At 36.1% G+C, this 17,151-nt stretch overlaps 1 protein-coding gene across 2 annotated transcripts in view; it reads left to right on the forward strand.

Annotated features, from left to right (window-relative positions):
• Positions 1-17,151, forward strand: part of Invadolysin (leishmanolysin-like peptidase, invadolysin) — a 250,212-nt gene that overhangs the window by 216,503 nt on the left and 16,558 nt on the right. Inside the window, exons 2-10 of one of the 2 annotated variants that reach the window (XM_090158952.1) lie at positions 1,672-1,769; positions 1,863-1,893; positions 3,938-4,020; positions 4,095-4,212; positions 6,849-7,133; positions 8,324-8,418; positions 10,546-10,762; positions 10,827-10,903; positions 14,249-14,359. In XM_090158952.1, coding sequence (XP_090015078.1) covers positions 1,672-1,769; positions 1,863-1,893; positions 3,938-4,020; positions 4,095-4,212; positions 6,849-7,133; positions 8,324-8,418; positions 10,546-10,762; positions 10,827-10,903; positions 14,249-14,359 — 1,115 coding nt within the window. Of the gene's footprint in view, positions 1-1,671; positions 1,780-1,862; positions 1,894-3,916; positions 4,021-4,094; positions 4,213-6,848; positions 7,134-8,323; positions 8,419-10,545; positions 10,763-10,826; positions 10,904-14,248; positions 14,360-17,151 lie in introns of those variants that run through there. The other variant, XM_090158953.1, reaches the window with a different exon arrangement.

Genomic DNA, 17,151 nt, shown 5'->3' on the forward strand with positions numbered 1-17,151 from the left:
AAACCGGGAATAGTCAGGGAATTTGAATCTGAAAATTTTGTGGCAACCCTGTTAGTGACCTCTGACGTCAGCTTAGGCTTCCCTTTGTTGTGACAAGTAGCATTCTATTAGTTATTTTTAAAGACGATAGATGGCAGTGCGGTTATCGAAACTCGTAAACTAAGCTTTTGACAATAAATATTATTTTTACACAATTTTACGACAATATATAAACGGCTGCCCCATGGCAAAACCTTGTAACCAACAAATTTTTGAAAAATTAGATTTTTACGTATCAGTATTACTAAGGCATGTACAAAAGTACTGTAAAAGATTTAGGTAAAAGTCATAAATATTTTAATATTTATGACTTAAAAAAAAGGCGCAAAAAAGCGCAGCCAAGTATCATTTAAATGCAAACTAGAAGCCCTACTTATCATATTGGTAAAACAAAATGAGATTGGAAGCCTTTGGAAGTTTAAAATTTTCAAGTGGATATTCGTGAAAAAAAACAAACAAAACTAAACCTAACTTCAAGGTCGCATAAGTGCACATTAAAAAGTCCTAGAAACCTAAAAAATACATGAAAATGCAGTTCTTAACTTGTTCGACATCTTCCATAATGAAACAGTTAAAAAATATTTGTTGAAGCGAAAAACCCAAAAACCAAGTTTGAGTGCGTTTCTTTGAAATCCGAGAAGTTCAAGTTTTCAAAATCTTGCTTCGTGAACTTTCGTCTGCTACTAGCAGACTAAAGCTCGTGCTCAAAAAAGATAACTGTGTCAAGTGGTAGTCTCGTATATCAACTACTAAAGGGAAAAACAACTCTTCAAATTGGACAATTTTTAAAATTTTGAATTTTGACCAGAAATTGTGACGAAATACTCCAATGTGCGACGTGCGCTTAAATCGCGTCAAAAGTCATCAGTTTTGGGCGAGGGGTCGGACACTGGCCATTATTTTGTACGGGATTTCGGGATTTCGTAGAGATTTTGGCGATTTTATCATTACTTTTTGAAGTGATTTTTGAATTTCAATGTTAATTTACCATAGAGAAAGTTAAAAGATTTTGCGATTTTAGACAAAGTGTACGGGATTTTGGTAAATGTCCGACCCCTCGGTTTTAGGTAACCAAGAACATAACAATCTCAACATAATCAGGTCTCCCAAATAAATAGCTCTTTTTATAAATTAATATATAGGCATACATGTATAAAAAGTGTTATTTTTTGGAGCGCGCGTTTCCTAATATTTCCGCGTAGAGGGTCTCGTGCGTTTTCGCGCGAGCTCAACAAAAACCAAAATATGCGCGCGCTCTCTAACTTTAACTGCACGATGAATCTAACGTAATCACGTGACCTCTCGTATTTTATATAAAGAGCTATTAATACGATCTTGATTTCACCAACAAAATTAATGAAACGTGAATTTTCTTAATAAAGAATCGCAAATTCGCCTATGAACATTTCGTGTAGTACCTCGTCAAAGATTCCCACATAAACATTCCACATTTTTATACTTGATATTCTTTTATTTGGCAAATTGTTACGAGGGGAAACAACAATAGAAGTACGTAAAAGTACAGAAAAACCGCTTAGCTAACATCGTAATTTGAACGCGGCGTCGGTCAAAACAAAATTCCGTGTATCTGGCTGTTGGTTAATGATCTTGTCTTTTTGTGTCTTTTGGCAGGTTATACACGTTCATTTGGAGTCTGCTCATGTTGTTCGAAAGAGGAGCGTCTCGCAACCTTTAAGGATAAAGGTGTTTTACGACGAAAGCGTTTACAGGTAATGACTCGTAAAAAGTACCCCTTTTTTCTATATCCAGGTATATTTCCTTCTTACCATTGATACGATATTTTTATCTCGTTCGTTACGTAGGTTACCCAAAGAGAAGTTTAGAGTTATCAATGTAAGTTGCTTTTGGATATTTCCGCGGTTGTTGTAAATCCCGGTGGTAAATAGTTCAGGGTGACCAGACTTCCTATATTTTCCTATATTTTTAATGCCTTCCTATACATTCCTTTATTTTCACCTATTTTCCTATATTTTTAATGCCTTCCTATAAATTACTTTATTTTCACCTATTTTCTATATTTTCCTATATTTTTAATGCCTTCCTATAAATTCCTTTATTTTCACCTATTTTCTATATTTTCCTACATTTTTAATGCCTTCCTATAAATTCCTTTATTTTCACCCATTTTCTATATTTTCCAATATTTTTAATGCCTTCCTATAAATTCCTTTATTTTCACCTATTTTCTATATTTTCCAATATTTTTAATGCCTTCCTATAAATTCCTTTATTTTCACCTATTTTCCTATATTTTTAATGCCTTCCTATAAATTACTTTATTTTCACCTATTTTCTATATTTTCCAATATTTTTAATGCCTTCCTATAAATTCCTTTATTTTCACCTATTTTCTATATTTTCCTATATTTTTAATGCCTTCCTATAAATTCCTTTATTTTCACCTATTTTCTATATTTTCCTTTAATTTCACGGTCTTTTTTGGTACGTGTCAAAAACATTTAGTGAAAACACTACCATTTTCGAACAATTAAACCTTGAAATGTACGCTCTTTGTAAATCCGCTAAGTGATCCAATAATGCAAGAAAGCAGTGTACAATTTTTTTTCAATATTCTAGTTAATTCGAGTCCAAGTATACCGATATGCAAAAATTGCATTATTATGTTTTCCTATTAAGTGCCCTATATTTTTCTATAATTCGCATAATTCGTTTCCTATATTTTCCTATAATACACTATTTAGGTGGGGTGGCGGATGGTTAGCGCTTTCGCCCCGCAGCAAGAGGAGCCGGGTTCGATCCTAGCTTGTGGCACTGGGTGAAAACTTGGAACTACTCCTTCGGGGCACTCCGCTGGTTAAAAGGATTTCCCCAAATTCTTCGGTTTCCCTTCCATAAAAACTTGTTGAGGTTAACGGTAATAGTTAGTGTAGGGAGCTGTTGGCTCTCGTGGCATGCGGGGCTTGCCACCACCTTCCTACGCATTGTAACCCAGCCATCTGTTTAAAGGCATTAAAAGTCGCTCGATGACTTAGGCCTAAGGTGGTGCCTTTGGTAATATCCAGCTGATTATTATTATTATTATTTTTTCCTATAATTTGTCTATTTTATTTCCTATATTTTCCTATAATTTTCCTCTAAAATTCCCTTTTTTTTTCTAAAAAAAAATTCAAAGCCTTCCCCTGGTCACCCTGGTAGTTGATTATTCCAGCCTGTTCAAAAAACAGTTTACTGGAAAATGTGGAAAATCGGCCTGATTTCTCATTGGTGCCTTTAACCTTACGTCTTCTGATGCGATTGAAGTACACGCCTATAACGTATTTCCTCAGATGCCTTCTTAAATTCTAATCATAGTCATTGTCTCTAAATTTAAATAAATACATTTTTAATGGGAATTTAAAATATTGCCAAATAAATAGTTTGAAAATTTTAATCAAATTCGTCCTTTTCGCTTTTTGCAAGCAATACTTTTTTGTCCACTATTAGCCAGTTATCTTTTCTAATGTTGTTAATTTTCCGGAAAAATAAAAAGCGGAAAAATTTCCGGAAAATTTTCCGCTAATCGGAAAAATAAAAAATTGAAGCATAAATTACTTTTTAGGGGTTTTTAATGTTTTTAACTTTTTATCGATATAAAATTTCTAATAACAGTAAACATTCTACAAAACATTAATAGTGTTATATTGTTAATCAGTTTAAAGCTAGTCTAGAGGTTTAGTTTTACTTTTAGATTCGAAAAAATGAGGCGAAAATGCCGCTTTATTTAAATTAGCAAACAATATATTAGACTAATCATGGAATGAAAACTTTTTTTATTCTTTTCTGAAAAATACGGAAAACTTTCCGGAAAAAAGGCCTCGGTCATTTTCCGGAAAATTTTCCGACTTACAACACTAAGACTGTTTGTAATTTTTTGCAGAATACAATTTTACCACAAGCCTTAGAGTATTGGGAACAAACGTTGATGGTGAGACCGACCAGGGTGCCTATTAGACTCAATAGGTAAAAGATTTTTTGCAATACGAAACATTTCCCAATTCAAATATGAGACTAAAGATAATCGGGTGATTTTGCAGAAAGTGCCCCAACAATCAGGCCTTTTTTCCCGATCACGATCCGAGGCAACATTGCATGGAACGCTGCGAAAATATTACCACTTGCGGGGAAGTCATCGTTCCTGATTTTCACTTGGAGGTACGCTCTCCATATCACACTCTTATTCATTTTTCCAGCTTCTTTTTAAGGAGAGGTCAGCGTACTCTCCTATCTCTGTCGTGCAACTCGTAATCTGCCTCTGGTGGACGAAAAGGGAGTACATAGATAGAGTTCGGCGTTTGGATAAGAAATAATCACTGTATTTATTTTTATCCACAAACGAAAATTATCCGGGAAAAAACGATTATTTTACATGTTAAATTGCTATATAGCCGTGGATAATATCCATGGATAAACAGTTAATCGTAATTTTTATGGTTAATCAACACTTTAGCGGTTAATTTATCTGTTTCGCCGAGCTCTATACATAGATGGGGGAATAACCCGCTGTTTCGTTGCGCCATCTAACGACCGCTAGTAGAACCATAAGTCTATAATATTGTTCCATAAGTTTGTCACTTTGGGGAATATTTTACTGAGAGCTAGTAACGTAGTGACGTCATCACAAGAAGAAAATCTCCCCCTAGCGAGGCGCTGTCAAGAGAACACAAAACGGTGACCAATGCAATCTGTCTTGTGAATAGCTCTCACAAGGAGAGTACCCGAGGTGTTTATTGCCGATTTAGTTCAAAGTCGGGCGTAATGTAGACCTATATGAGATATGGAATTTCCCAAAATGAGACGTTGCACTACCCATTCGATTTGCCATGGCAACCGAAAATGTTTTTGACCACTTACAACCAAAATAAGATTTTTACCTTATTTTACCCAAAATTTGTTACAAATTTACCCAAAAATTTCCAATTTACCCAAACTTGATGAAATTTACCTAAATGTGGTCCAAATTACCCATTTCGCGAAACCGAGAAAATCCCATGCTTTTTTAAATGGAGATTTTATTGTTTTAAGTGATCAAAAACATTTTCGGTTGCCATAGCAAATCGAATGGGTAGTGCAACGTCTCCTTTTGGGAAATTTCGTAGTTCATATAGGTCTACATTACGCCCGACTTTGAACAAAATCGGCAATAAAAACCTCGGGTACTCTCCTTGTCAGTAAAACTTTTGAACGTGAAGAATAGGAAGTGTCACACTTATGTTATTATATTATACACTTATGGTAGAACTAATCAGATTTTCTGTTCCAAAATGATAATTGATTTAATACAAGCTGTACAGTACAATGTGCCATCTATTTTAAACTTAGCTTTTTATTATATTATATTACATATGATTTATATCAGAAATCCATACCTCTACTTGGAATGCTTATCCTGCTGTATCGCGTATGGCGCGCTCCCGTCTCACGTTGTTGTTGGTTAAGTTAACGTAGTGACGGCAAAATAACCGTCAGCCACATCGAGTCGAAAATCTGCCAAGTAGAGCGATGGATTCCTGTTTATATTTAAGTATTCGGATATTATAAGAAATAATAACAGGAAGTAGTCATATTGGTACCATAAAATAATTTATTTTATATAATATCATAGTGTTGTTAATTTTCCGGAAAAATAAAAAATTGAAACATAAATTACTTTTTAAGGGCTTTTAATGTTTTTAACTTTTTATCGAAATATAATGTGTTATATCAGTTAACATACTAAAAAAACATTATAGCGTTACATTGTTAATCAGTTTAAACTAGTCTAAAGGTTTAGTTTTATTTTAGAGCCGAAAAAATGAAGCGAAAATGCCGCTTTATTTAAATTTGAAAACAATATATTAGACTAATCATGGAATGAAAACGTTTTTTATTTTTTCGGAGAAATACGGAAAATTTTCAGGAAAAAATGTTTCCGACTCACAACACTATAATATCATGTATGTAGTTCGTGTTACCTAGGAGCAACAAACACAGCACCTCACACAAGGAGAACGCAACCCGTCAAAAGTCTTGCATTTTCTTGCGTACATTTTTCATTGGTTAGACGCTTTAGCGCCTGCTACCGTCGGAAGGGGAAAATTCGGAATTTGTCTTCCCCCCCGCCCGTAAAACGTTCAGCTTAAAGGCTCGTCCAATGAAATTTGTACACAACACTGCGTTAGCGGGTTTAAAGGCTAGCTGCGTTCTCCTTGTGTTTGTTGCTCCTAGGTGTTACCCATTGAATTGGGAATAATACTGCTAGAATTACAATTACGATTTCGGTTTCCATGGTTACGCGGGACCTGTTCTGATAAGACTGTACGAAATTCATCTTTATAATTAGGCGGTAGCGCCATCTATATTTTGTAAAGTTATATGGCGAAAAATAAATAATTATTAGCTAACTCACCGTAACTTGAGTTAAAAAGGATCGTGTTGACAAAATAAAATTATTTTTAAACAACTTCAACTTTTAGGTTTGTTTGTTACGAGAAATCATATATTTTAATTTCGCATCAAATTCGCGAAAAAATTCAATTGCCATATAGTTGCCACCACTAGAGACAGATGCCGCCACGGTAGAAAGATAAAGTTTATAAAGTCTCCTTATGGAATGAAATTGGTCCCGCGCCAGCCAGATTTAGTTGTACCTCTATTTATTCCCAACTCAATGGTGTTACCAGTATAGAGGACGCGAAGCAGCGCAGGAAGATTTTATGACGAACAAGTTTCGCAAATAAAACGGGAGTTAGCTGACCTCTCCATAGAAAGATCCTGTTGATATCTAATTTGGGTGTCGCGGGCGTTTGCAGCCGTGTCGGGTGTGCAGCGCGGCGGGTCACAAATGCCAGACACTCACGATGCCGAGTAACCCGGGCATCGAGAACGCCGATTTCGTCTTCTACATCTCGGCCATGCAAACCGAGCGCTGCCACAAGGGCCAGACGGTGGCCTACGCCGCCCACTGCCAGCAGGAAGCGGCCCTGGACAGACCCATCGCCGGACACGCCAACCTGTGCCCCGAATCCATCTCCACCAAAGCTCAGGATCAGGACACTCTCTTATCTACCGTCAAACACGAAATCCTTCACGCTCTCGTAAGTCCACCCCTTTTACTATCAACTATTCATTAGCTTCTGCTATTAATATCCATGGTTGTTGATTTTAATTTTTATTTAAATAAATAGAAACAATTCAATTTTTTTTATTTAAATCATATTTTTATGGATTTTAATTGATTTTTTTCTGATTTCATTGGTTCAAATTTAACACAATTTTTGTTATGAAAAATTATTTTTCCATTATTTTTAAAAGTTATCTAATGTGTGTACAATCTATTAATAAAAAAATAAAAGGGCCTTAATTAGTCTTTTAAGTTTACACGGAGCCACGTAGCGGTGATTACGATAAGTTTATTTACAAATGGATTTACGTCACACGATTTATCGGAAAAAAAACCAATTTTATTTAAATCGGATTTTTATGGTTTTATTTTTTGATTTTCGATTATCCGAGTACTTTTGATTATCCGAGTACTTTCGATTATCCGAGTACTTTCGATTATCCGAGTACTCTCGATTATACGAGTACTCTCGATTATCCGAGTACTTTCTATTATACGAGTACTTTATATTATCCGAGTACTTTCTATTATCCGAGTACTTTCGATTATCCGAGTACTTTCGATTATCCGAGTACTCTCGATTATACGAGTACTCTCGATTATCCGAGTACTCTCGATTATCCGAGTACTTTCTATTATACGAGTACTTTATATTATCCGAGTACTTTCGATTATCCGAGTACTTTCGATTATCCGAGTACTCTCGATTATACGAGTACTCTCGATTATCCGAGTACTCTCGATTATCCGAGTACTTTCTATTATACGAGTACTTTATATTATCCGAGTACTTTATATTATCCGAGTACTTTCGATTATCCGAGTACTTTCGATTATACGAGTACTTTCGATTATACGAGTACTCTCGATTATCCGAGTACTTTCGATTATACGAGTACTCTCGATTATCCGAGTACTTTCTATTATACGAGTACTTTATATTATCCGAATACTTTCGATAATCCGAGTACCTTCGAGTATCCAAGTACCTTCCAGTATCCAAGTACTTTCGAGTATTTGAGTATCCGAGAACCTTCGGATATCCGAGTACCCTTCGAGTATCCGAAAATTGCGACCTGAACAACCCGATCAGTTGGCAATTGGAAGCCCGTCCTAGTACAAAGCTGAAGCTTGATGAATCGCTGATTATTTGTTTTTCCGCAGGGTTTCTCGGTGAGTTTGTACGCTTACTTTCGAGATCGCAACGGAAGACCACTCACTCCCAGAGGGCGCAACGGTAAACCCGTCGTTAATAAAGAGTAAGTATTTTACTTTCTTATCACCAGGGGGAGTTTTCTTTCGAAAGTACACACTACATACACGCGCCAGAAGATGGCGCTACGTATTCTATAACCGAGTCTAAATAGCCGCTTCACCGAGGGCTTCAGCCTTCGCTTTTATTTGTGGTTGGTTCACGCGCGCTGAGCGTTCTCCCCCAGGAGCACCTAATGGACTAGAAAGAGTATACGATGTATCGCCAAGGCTTAAAAAATTCCCGTTCGCCGGGAAGTTAGGGCCACGCCTAATTAGGAGATAGATAGGATCCATTTTAGCCTAATTTGATGTCTCTACGATTATCACCCTTTATTTTTTTGCCGGTACTGTTTGCTTTGGCCGTTCCGCGTCCCGTCGAGATTCTCGACTTTCTAGGGATTTCTTAATTCTACGAAGGTTTTGACTGAAGTGTCTATAATGATTCTTAGTTTTCTTACCTCGTTTTAATAGCGAAAGCGGGAAAAAAACTCCCCAAAAGGGATCGAAATAAACCAAGTTGTTAAGCCTTATTTTTATGTTTCTTTCTTTCGAAGCCAAGGCCCAAGTTTTCTCTTACTTCTTCTCTTAAAGAGTAAATAAAAGTCAACCCTCATTAGCGACGTAGAATGAAGATAGAAAGTTTTCTTTCATTAGGAAAATGCTGTTCTGGGGTGCTTAAATTAATGACTCGGAATAAGATACTGCCTTTTTTTGTTTCATCTTTCTTTCCGCTTTCTCGCTTTTTCCCTTTTTTTCCCGCCTTTTTTTTGGAGTCCGACCGAGGCTTAGTAGTCAAGTTTAATTGCGCCTGATGACTTTTGAGCTTACATTTTTCTTAATCTAGTCCCGTATAGCTCAAATGAAGCGTCTCTAATTTATGTTTATTCGCGTATGCCGTATATTTTTTACCCAATCCTCGTTCACTATTCATTAGGTTTTGTCTAATTGCCGTTTCCCTAATTACTCGCGAAGATTTCTATCCGAACCGAGGCTTACGCCAAGGCCTAACACTGTTTTTTTAGGGGTGAAATTGGGTTACATATCGGAATAACGTGAAAAGTTGTAATCATATTCCCCGCTAGATGTCCTTATTTCTTTTTTGACATACTTAGAAAGAGTGATATGTTCGTCTGCTTCGGAGCGTCTGCTTCATTCGCCGTAATACGAAGCTTTGATATTATTAGTGTCAAAAAATTTGACAGTGCATCAAACGTTCGTTGCGATTGGTTCATTAATTTACGCCCCTGTATAATTCCGTTACAGCATTGGCATTGACGGATCGCGTCTATGGCCACGCTAATCTTACGTCACTTTCAATCGTTGGTATGGAAACGGGTCGCGTTCTTATTTATTTGTTTCTTTCGTTTGATTTGATTTATTGAGCGAGGATTACTAGCAGACTCGAAATCTTTTCTGTTGTTGTTGCTTTTGTACTGACGCGATAACTAACCTAAAATATCTACAAAAATGGTCTATTGATATACCTTTCTTTGTAGTAAAATATTTGGTGTAAAATATTACGGTAATATTTCTTAAATTGAACAAAATACTAGCAGTAATATTTGTAAATTCAACAAAATCCTAGCAGTAATATTTCAAAAATCAACAAAATCCTAGCAGTAATATTTGTAAATTCAACAAAATCCTAGCAGTAATATTTCAAAATTCAACAAAATCCTAGCAGTAATATTTGTAAATTCCACAAAATACCAGCAGTTATATTTGTAAATTCAACCAAATCCTAGCAGTAATATTTCAAAATTCAACAAAATCCTAGCAGTAATATTTCAAAAATCAACAAAATCCTAGCAGTAATATTTGTAAATTCAACAAAATCCTAGCAGTAATATTTGTAAATTCAACAAAATCCTAGCAGTAATATTTGTAAATTCAACAAAATCCTAGCAGTAATATTTGTAAATTCAACAAAATCCTAGCAGTAATATTTGTAAATTCAACAAAATCCTAGCAGTAATATTTGTAAATTCAACAAAATCCTAGCAGTAATATTTGTAAATTCAACAAAATCCTAGCAGTAATATTTATAAATTCCACAAAATACCAGCAGTTATATTTCTAAATTCAACAAAATTCTAGTAGTACAACATTTCTCCATTAATTTATCCAATTAGAATTCAATGGAGCGAAAACGTAATTCGCGAAACGGAGCGTCCCGATTGGCTGGTTCGTCAGGGTTACGTCAATAAAGTGGTGAAAATGATCGTGACGCCGCGAGTGGTGGAAGAGGTCCGGCGTCATTTCGGATGTCCCACTCTGGAAGGGGCGGAGCTGGAAGACCAGGGCGAAGATGGAACCGTCCTGACCCATTGGGAAAAACGACTCTTCGAGGTATGGGCTTTCTAATTTCAAATTTAAGTCAGAAGATGGCGCTCACGAAGTAATTGTCCCGCAGAACGAAGCCATGACGGGCACCCACACCCAAAATCCAGTTTATTCCAAAATTACTCTAGCTCTGATGGAAGACACGGGGTAAGTGATATTCCATTCTCACCGCGTTCGTACCGTCACCTTAGACGAAAAAACACAGGGACGCCTCGCTCGTAGCATACCCAACGCTTTATTTTTCAGCGGGGCTTTGTTGCGGCTGCGGTTTGGAGAGGGGGTTAGGTGATACAGATAGTCAATAGGCGCCATAAATGAGAGATAAAAATAACGTTTTTTAAAGAACTTGAAAAAAATAATCAGCCAAGAGTTACATATTTTTAAATTATTTTATATTTTTTTAATATTTTAGGGACACAAATATTAAAAACATACCAGAAATTTTTGGAGCCACGCTGTTGCAGGCCACGTGCTGACAGATTGTAGGGCTGTGCACGTGACTCAAATAGCCAATAAAAATTGACTCACCTTCGCTACTAGCGACACAGCGCGAGATAAATAGGAAATTGGCAGCCGCCACGAAGCTTCGGGCGCGAATATACCGTGTGACGTCCCTGTGTTTCTTGGTCTAAGCCGTCACTAAGGGCGGTGTCACCATCCGAAACACACCAAGAATGTTTTCATCTAGGAGCAACCAACACAGCACCCCACGCAAGGATAACGCAACCCGTCAAAAGTCGTGCATTTTCTTGTGTACATTTTTCATTGGTTAGACTAGTGTTGTTAATTTTCCAGAAAATTTTCCGCAAATCGGAAAAATAAAAAATTTAAACATAAATTACCTTTTACGGGTTTTGAATGTTTTTAACTTTTTATCGATATAAAATGTCTAATATCAGTAAACATACTACCAAACATTAATAGTGTTACATTGTTAATCAGTTTAAACTAGTCTAGAGGTTTAGTTTTACTTTTAGATTCGAAACAATTAGGCGAAAATTCCGCTTTATTTAAATTTTGCAATAAGTATATTAGACTTAACATGGAATGAAAACTTTTTTAATTTTTTTCGACAATATTCCGGAAAAAAAGGCCTCGGTCATTGTCCGGAAAAGTTTCCGAGCCGAAAATTTTCCGACTTACAACGTTTTAGCGCCTGCTGCCATCGGAAGGGGAAATCGTCTCCCCCCCCCCCCGCCCGCCCGTAAAACGTTCAGCGTAAAGGCTCGTCCAATGAAATTTGTACGCAACACTGCGTTAGCGTGTTTAAAGGCTAGCCGCGTTCTCCTCGTGTTTGTTGCTCCTATGTTTCCAGGTAAACAGAGAATACGCAGGCGGCACCCTGTTCGCCTCGTGATTCCCGGGAGAAAAGCCAAGCCCCCTTCGCTTTCCTCGTGTAATGATTCCCCTTTTCTGTCGGTAAGGGGGAAAGACACTCTGGTTCGCTCGCTGGCTGTCTCTCTCGAGTAGGCGGGGATTATCTTCCGGAAATCATTTAAGAGATAGGCTATAGTTGAGGTTAAATATTTTCTGTCAACCTGAATACATTCTTAATGTTATAATCAGTCTTGGAAATAGCACACGTCCACTAGTCCAAAACCAGTTTATTAAATGCTTAGACCAGTTTTTTAATTAAAAAACTGGGGTCACTGGTCCTGAGGACCAATTTAATAATTCACTTTTTTATGGGAATTGAGGCGGGACCAATTAAAAATTTAAGCTTTCTTCCAATTTCTACTCAGACTATTTTTTTTCGATCACAATAAACGTCACTCTAGAGTCTAGACTAAGATGAAGGGCTTACCAAGTTACCAGCAGCCTTTAGTAGTGGTATTAAGTTATAATGAATAATGACGTAAAACACAGCGCGGCGCGATTCATGACTCACGCCTTCTCGAAAGCGGGCGCCGTGGCACGGAATTCTGGCGTAGCGGTGGTGAATCCGTGACGGGGAGTCGGGGACTAGTCTAGATATATCCACATTCCATAAAAAATAATTTTACAATGGGACCAGTAGAAAAAAAATCAAGGTAAGGGTCACTGGTCTTAAGGACCAGTTTATTTTTGTCACTAAACCTAAAGACTAGTTTAAAAAATTCCTTATTTCCAAGACTGGTTACGATACTTGCGATAGGCGCTTCAATAAATTATCTTCAAGGAAATCACCAAGAAGTAATGTTTCCGAGAGCCAGGACCTGAAATTACTGTTCATAAAGTGCTTGTTGAAATAATGGAAACTTGTCACCTGTACGGTATGCAACAAGTGTTTCCTTTTAGCAAAAACACGACGTTCAGTTCACGGGTGAAAAGTTTTCATTATTTCAACAAGCTCTACATAAACAGAAACTTGTTGGTCCTGGCTCTCGAAAACATTACTTCTTGGTGATTTCCTTGAAGGTGTTTTATTTAAGCGTCTATGGGTGTTTCCATAAAATAAAACAATAAGAAATAGGAAAATTTTCTTAAAACAAAACCATAAAAAATAGGTATTTTATTGGGTGCTTGCTCGTAGCGCCGTAGGCATACGTCATAGCTAAGCCCCGCCTTCAAACGGCCGCCATGACATTATTTCACGTGACAGATCACGAGGCAAAACGCCACACGACCCCACGAAATAATCACGTGACCGCCATGGGCGTCTTTGTGTTATGGCCGGACGAACACAAGCCACACCCACGAGCAAGTTACAAATAGAAACACCTACAAAGTAAATAATAACTTGGGAGACATTCCTATTACAGAGGATATAACAATGAATAATAGATAACTAGTTAAGTTCTAGGTTTAATATTAGATATTTTAGTTTTTAGGCAGCAGATACGTGTTTGCAAAAACATTAACATTAAATTTAAATACGCACGAATGTATTGGAATAGATCGATTTACAATTTTTAACAGGCAAAGACGACTTTAAAGGGGTAAAATTCATCCGAGGTAACGTGGTGATGGTGTTATTTGTTAGTAGATGGCGCTCTGATAGCAACATGACGTCATAATTTGGATTTTCAACGATTGGTTGAAAGTTTTCAGTTTTTAGTGGAGAACGGTTTTGTCGAGATTTAAAATACAAAATTCTCTTCCCTGATTGGATAGTTTAAAATTGTATTATAGTGCCATCTATGGCGGAGAGTGTTAACTACTGTTAATTGTTAATTTAAATTACAAAAGTTATATATTTTTAATAAGAATTTAAACGACTATAATTTAGTAATTAATTAATAGCTTTTTAAAAAGTTTGTTTTTCATAAACTTTATAGTGTCGCCATCTACCACAAACATTATTAAATAGGAGGGTACCTCGGGTGGATTTCGCCCCTTTTTGCATATTTCCCTGTAGGCAATATGTGAATGCGTCTTATAGACGAGGTGAACTTATTAACTGTATCAAAAAGTTTAAAGGTGCATTTATTTATTGGGTAACCGAATCTTAGTGACGCTACTGTACCGCCTTCTGATTTGAATTTTTAATGGAATCTTGCGTTCAATTGTCAGGTGGTATTACCCGAATTATTCAATGGCCCAACCGTTGAAATGGGGATACAAATTAGGCTGTGAATTCGCCAAGAGAAGTTGCAAGCACTGGATTGACAAACGCAGAGAACGGTGAGAACACTATTTTATCCTTATTATTCAAAATTTCATTTTCTAATACCAGAAGTTCATAATTTAACTCTTACGAGAGAAGTATCCATTTAGGCAAATTCGAGAAATTTTATCGGGGCCAGCGATCCTATAAGTGGTCCTATAAAATCCTATATTTCAATTTTGTAACCTATATTTTCTATATTTTTATCATATTCAATTAAAATCCAACTGATAAAATTTAAAAAAAAATTACACCAACAAGAAATATTCAATTTGTAATTTTTATCGCGAAAAATTGAAATCATGAAGGAGCAGATTCGATAAGATTTGGAATTTTCTTCTCTGGTCTGTCTTTCATCTTTGAAATACGCACTATAATTATATAATTATACTTTAATTATCGTATTAATTATAATTTTTTATGCTATAATTATTTTAAATTTTGAATTTTTTTCCCTACAATTATCCGTTCATTCTATAATTTCGAAATTTGTATCCTCTAATTATCCTATAATTTCGAAATTTGTATCATCTAATTATCCTATAATTTCGAAATTTGTATCCTCTAATTATCCTATAATTTCGAAATTTGTATCCTCTAATTATCCTATAATTTCGAAATTTGTATCCTCTAATTATCCTATAATTTTGAAATTTGTATCCTCTAATTATCCTATAATTTCGAAATTTGTATCCTCTAATTATCCTATAATTTCGAAATTTGTATCCTCTAATTATCCTATAATTTCGAAATTTGTATCCTCTAATTATCCTATAATTTTGAAATTTGTATCCTCTAATTATCCTATAATTTCGAAATTTGTATCCTCTAATTATCCTATAATTTCGAAATTTGTATCCTCTAATTATCCTATAATTTCGAAATTTGTATCCTCTAATTATCCTATAATTTTGAAATTTGTATCCTCTAATTATCCTATAATTTCGAAATTTGTATCCTCTAATATAGTCTAATTATCCTATAATTTCGAAAGTTGTATCCTCTAATTATCCTATAACTTTGAATTTTTTCCTATAATTATCCTATAAAATTGAATATTTTATCCTATATTTATCCTATAAATTTGAATTTTTTATCCTATAATTATTTTATAATTTTGAATTTTTTATCCTAAAATTATTTTATAATTTTGAAATTTTAACCTTTAATTATTTTATAATTTTGTAATTTTAACCTTTAATTATTTTATAATTTTGTAATTTTAACCTTTAATTATTTTATAATTTTTAAATTTTATCCTATAATTATTTTATAATTTTTCATCCTATGTTTCCCGCGAAAGATTCATCACGGTTCAAAATTATTCTATTAATTCCCTTTAAGGTGTAAAATGTCCAAATGCGTAGAGAGGATAGTTAGCCGAATACTTATCACCGACATCACTTCTCAACCAGGAAAACATTTTAATTTTTAATTAAGAATAAGATTTACAATCGAAAAGAAATAAATTCTTAATGATTTGACGCTTGAAACGCGAAGACCAAGTGTCCTTTTGTTTAGAAATAGTCCCCAGTTGTCATAAACGTGAACCTGGATGTCAAACCTTTTTCACTAATCTACAATCGCGTCTCACGGGGCTCGTCCGACGATATTTTTACGAACACCTCCCTGAGACAGTTTTCCAGTAGTTTAAGTATCTCTCAAAAAAACACATATCTGGTAGTTTCGTAAAAATTTCGTAATCCCGCCGAAGGGAAAAGATACTCTATAAAAGTTATTCTCGAACGGCCAAGGCCTAGGATCGCTAAAATTTTCGACGTCGTTCGATATAAATTTTAAGCCCGTAAAGAAAGCCCCGGGAGGCGAACTCGCCACTCTTATCGAGGCGGCCGGAAGAACGGGATCCTTCGCGACCTTACCAGTTTCCTAAAACAGCCGGGAGGGGGCGTCTTTGGTCAGGCGCCGCTATCCGATATCGCGCCGAGGCCTAGCTTCTCTTTCTTTTTACAAAACCACTACGTAGTTTGCTTCTTGACACCCTACTGTCGTCCCCGAGCAGAAACGCCGCGTAATTGAAAGTAGCCCACCCACAGCCGTCGCCTATTCCCTTAACTATAGAGCCGAGGCTTAGCTCTAGGCCCGAGAATGCGGCGTTTTTTATCCGGGGAACCGGGAATAGTTTAACGTTGATGAATGAGGTTCTTGCCTACACCCTTTTCGGTCCGAGAGGGGCGCTAACCCTTTTTATCCTCCCTTTTGCCGCAAACGTCGTCTGCTTCAGTCTCTCCTCGTGGTCTGTCTCGCTGGGAATACAACCCCCTAGAACGTATCCCACTTAATTTTCTCGGAGCTAGCGGCGTGCCACCTAGTGATTACCGGTGGTTTAGGCTACGAAACTCCGGATGGCCTCGGCGGACACGCGCTTTGTTTTGTCAGAAGGCCGAATTAATAGGCTGGATGGACCGACGCCGAAAGAGCTTATATTCCTAATTGATTTCCTTGCCGATTCATCGATTAATTAATTAATTAATTAATTAATTAGTTAGTTTTTCTTTTATTATGGATAGTGGTTATTTATTTACCCTGATTATTTATGGTGTGAAAAATTATGACTCAATAAAATCAGTTTGAATAGGTGCTTCAATAAATGCCGCTCTCTTTTCTTTCCTCCCCTACGCGCATGCGCGAGTTACTGAATAAAATAGTCACGTGTTTATGTTAGCAGGGTGGGAAATAAGGATATTTCTTTTAGTAGTCAGCCTGACTAGTGGGGGTATAATAACAACAAGGACAGCCAACATTTTGCTTTACCCGTCAGAATTAAAATATGAGTTTATTCTACCTTGAG

Source organism: Leiobunum rupestre, chromosome 9, assembly GCF_980474605.1.
Source record: "Leiobunum rupestre chromosome 9, qqLeiRupe1.1.hap1, whole genome shotgun sequence".
Taxonomy (NCBI): Eukaryota; Metazoa; Arthropoda; class Arachnida; order Opiliones; family Sclerosomatidae; genus Leiobunum; species Leiobunum rupestre.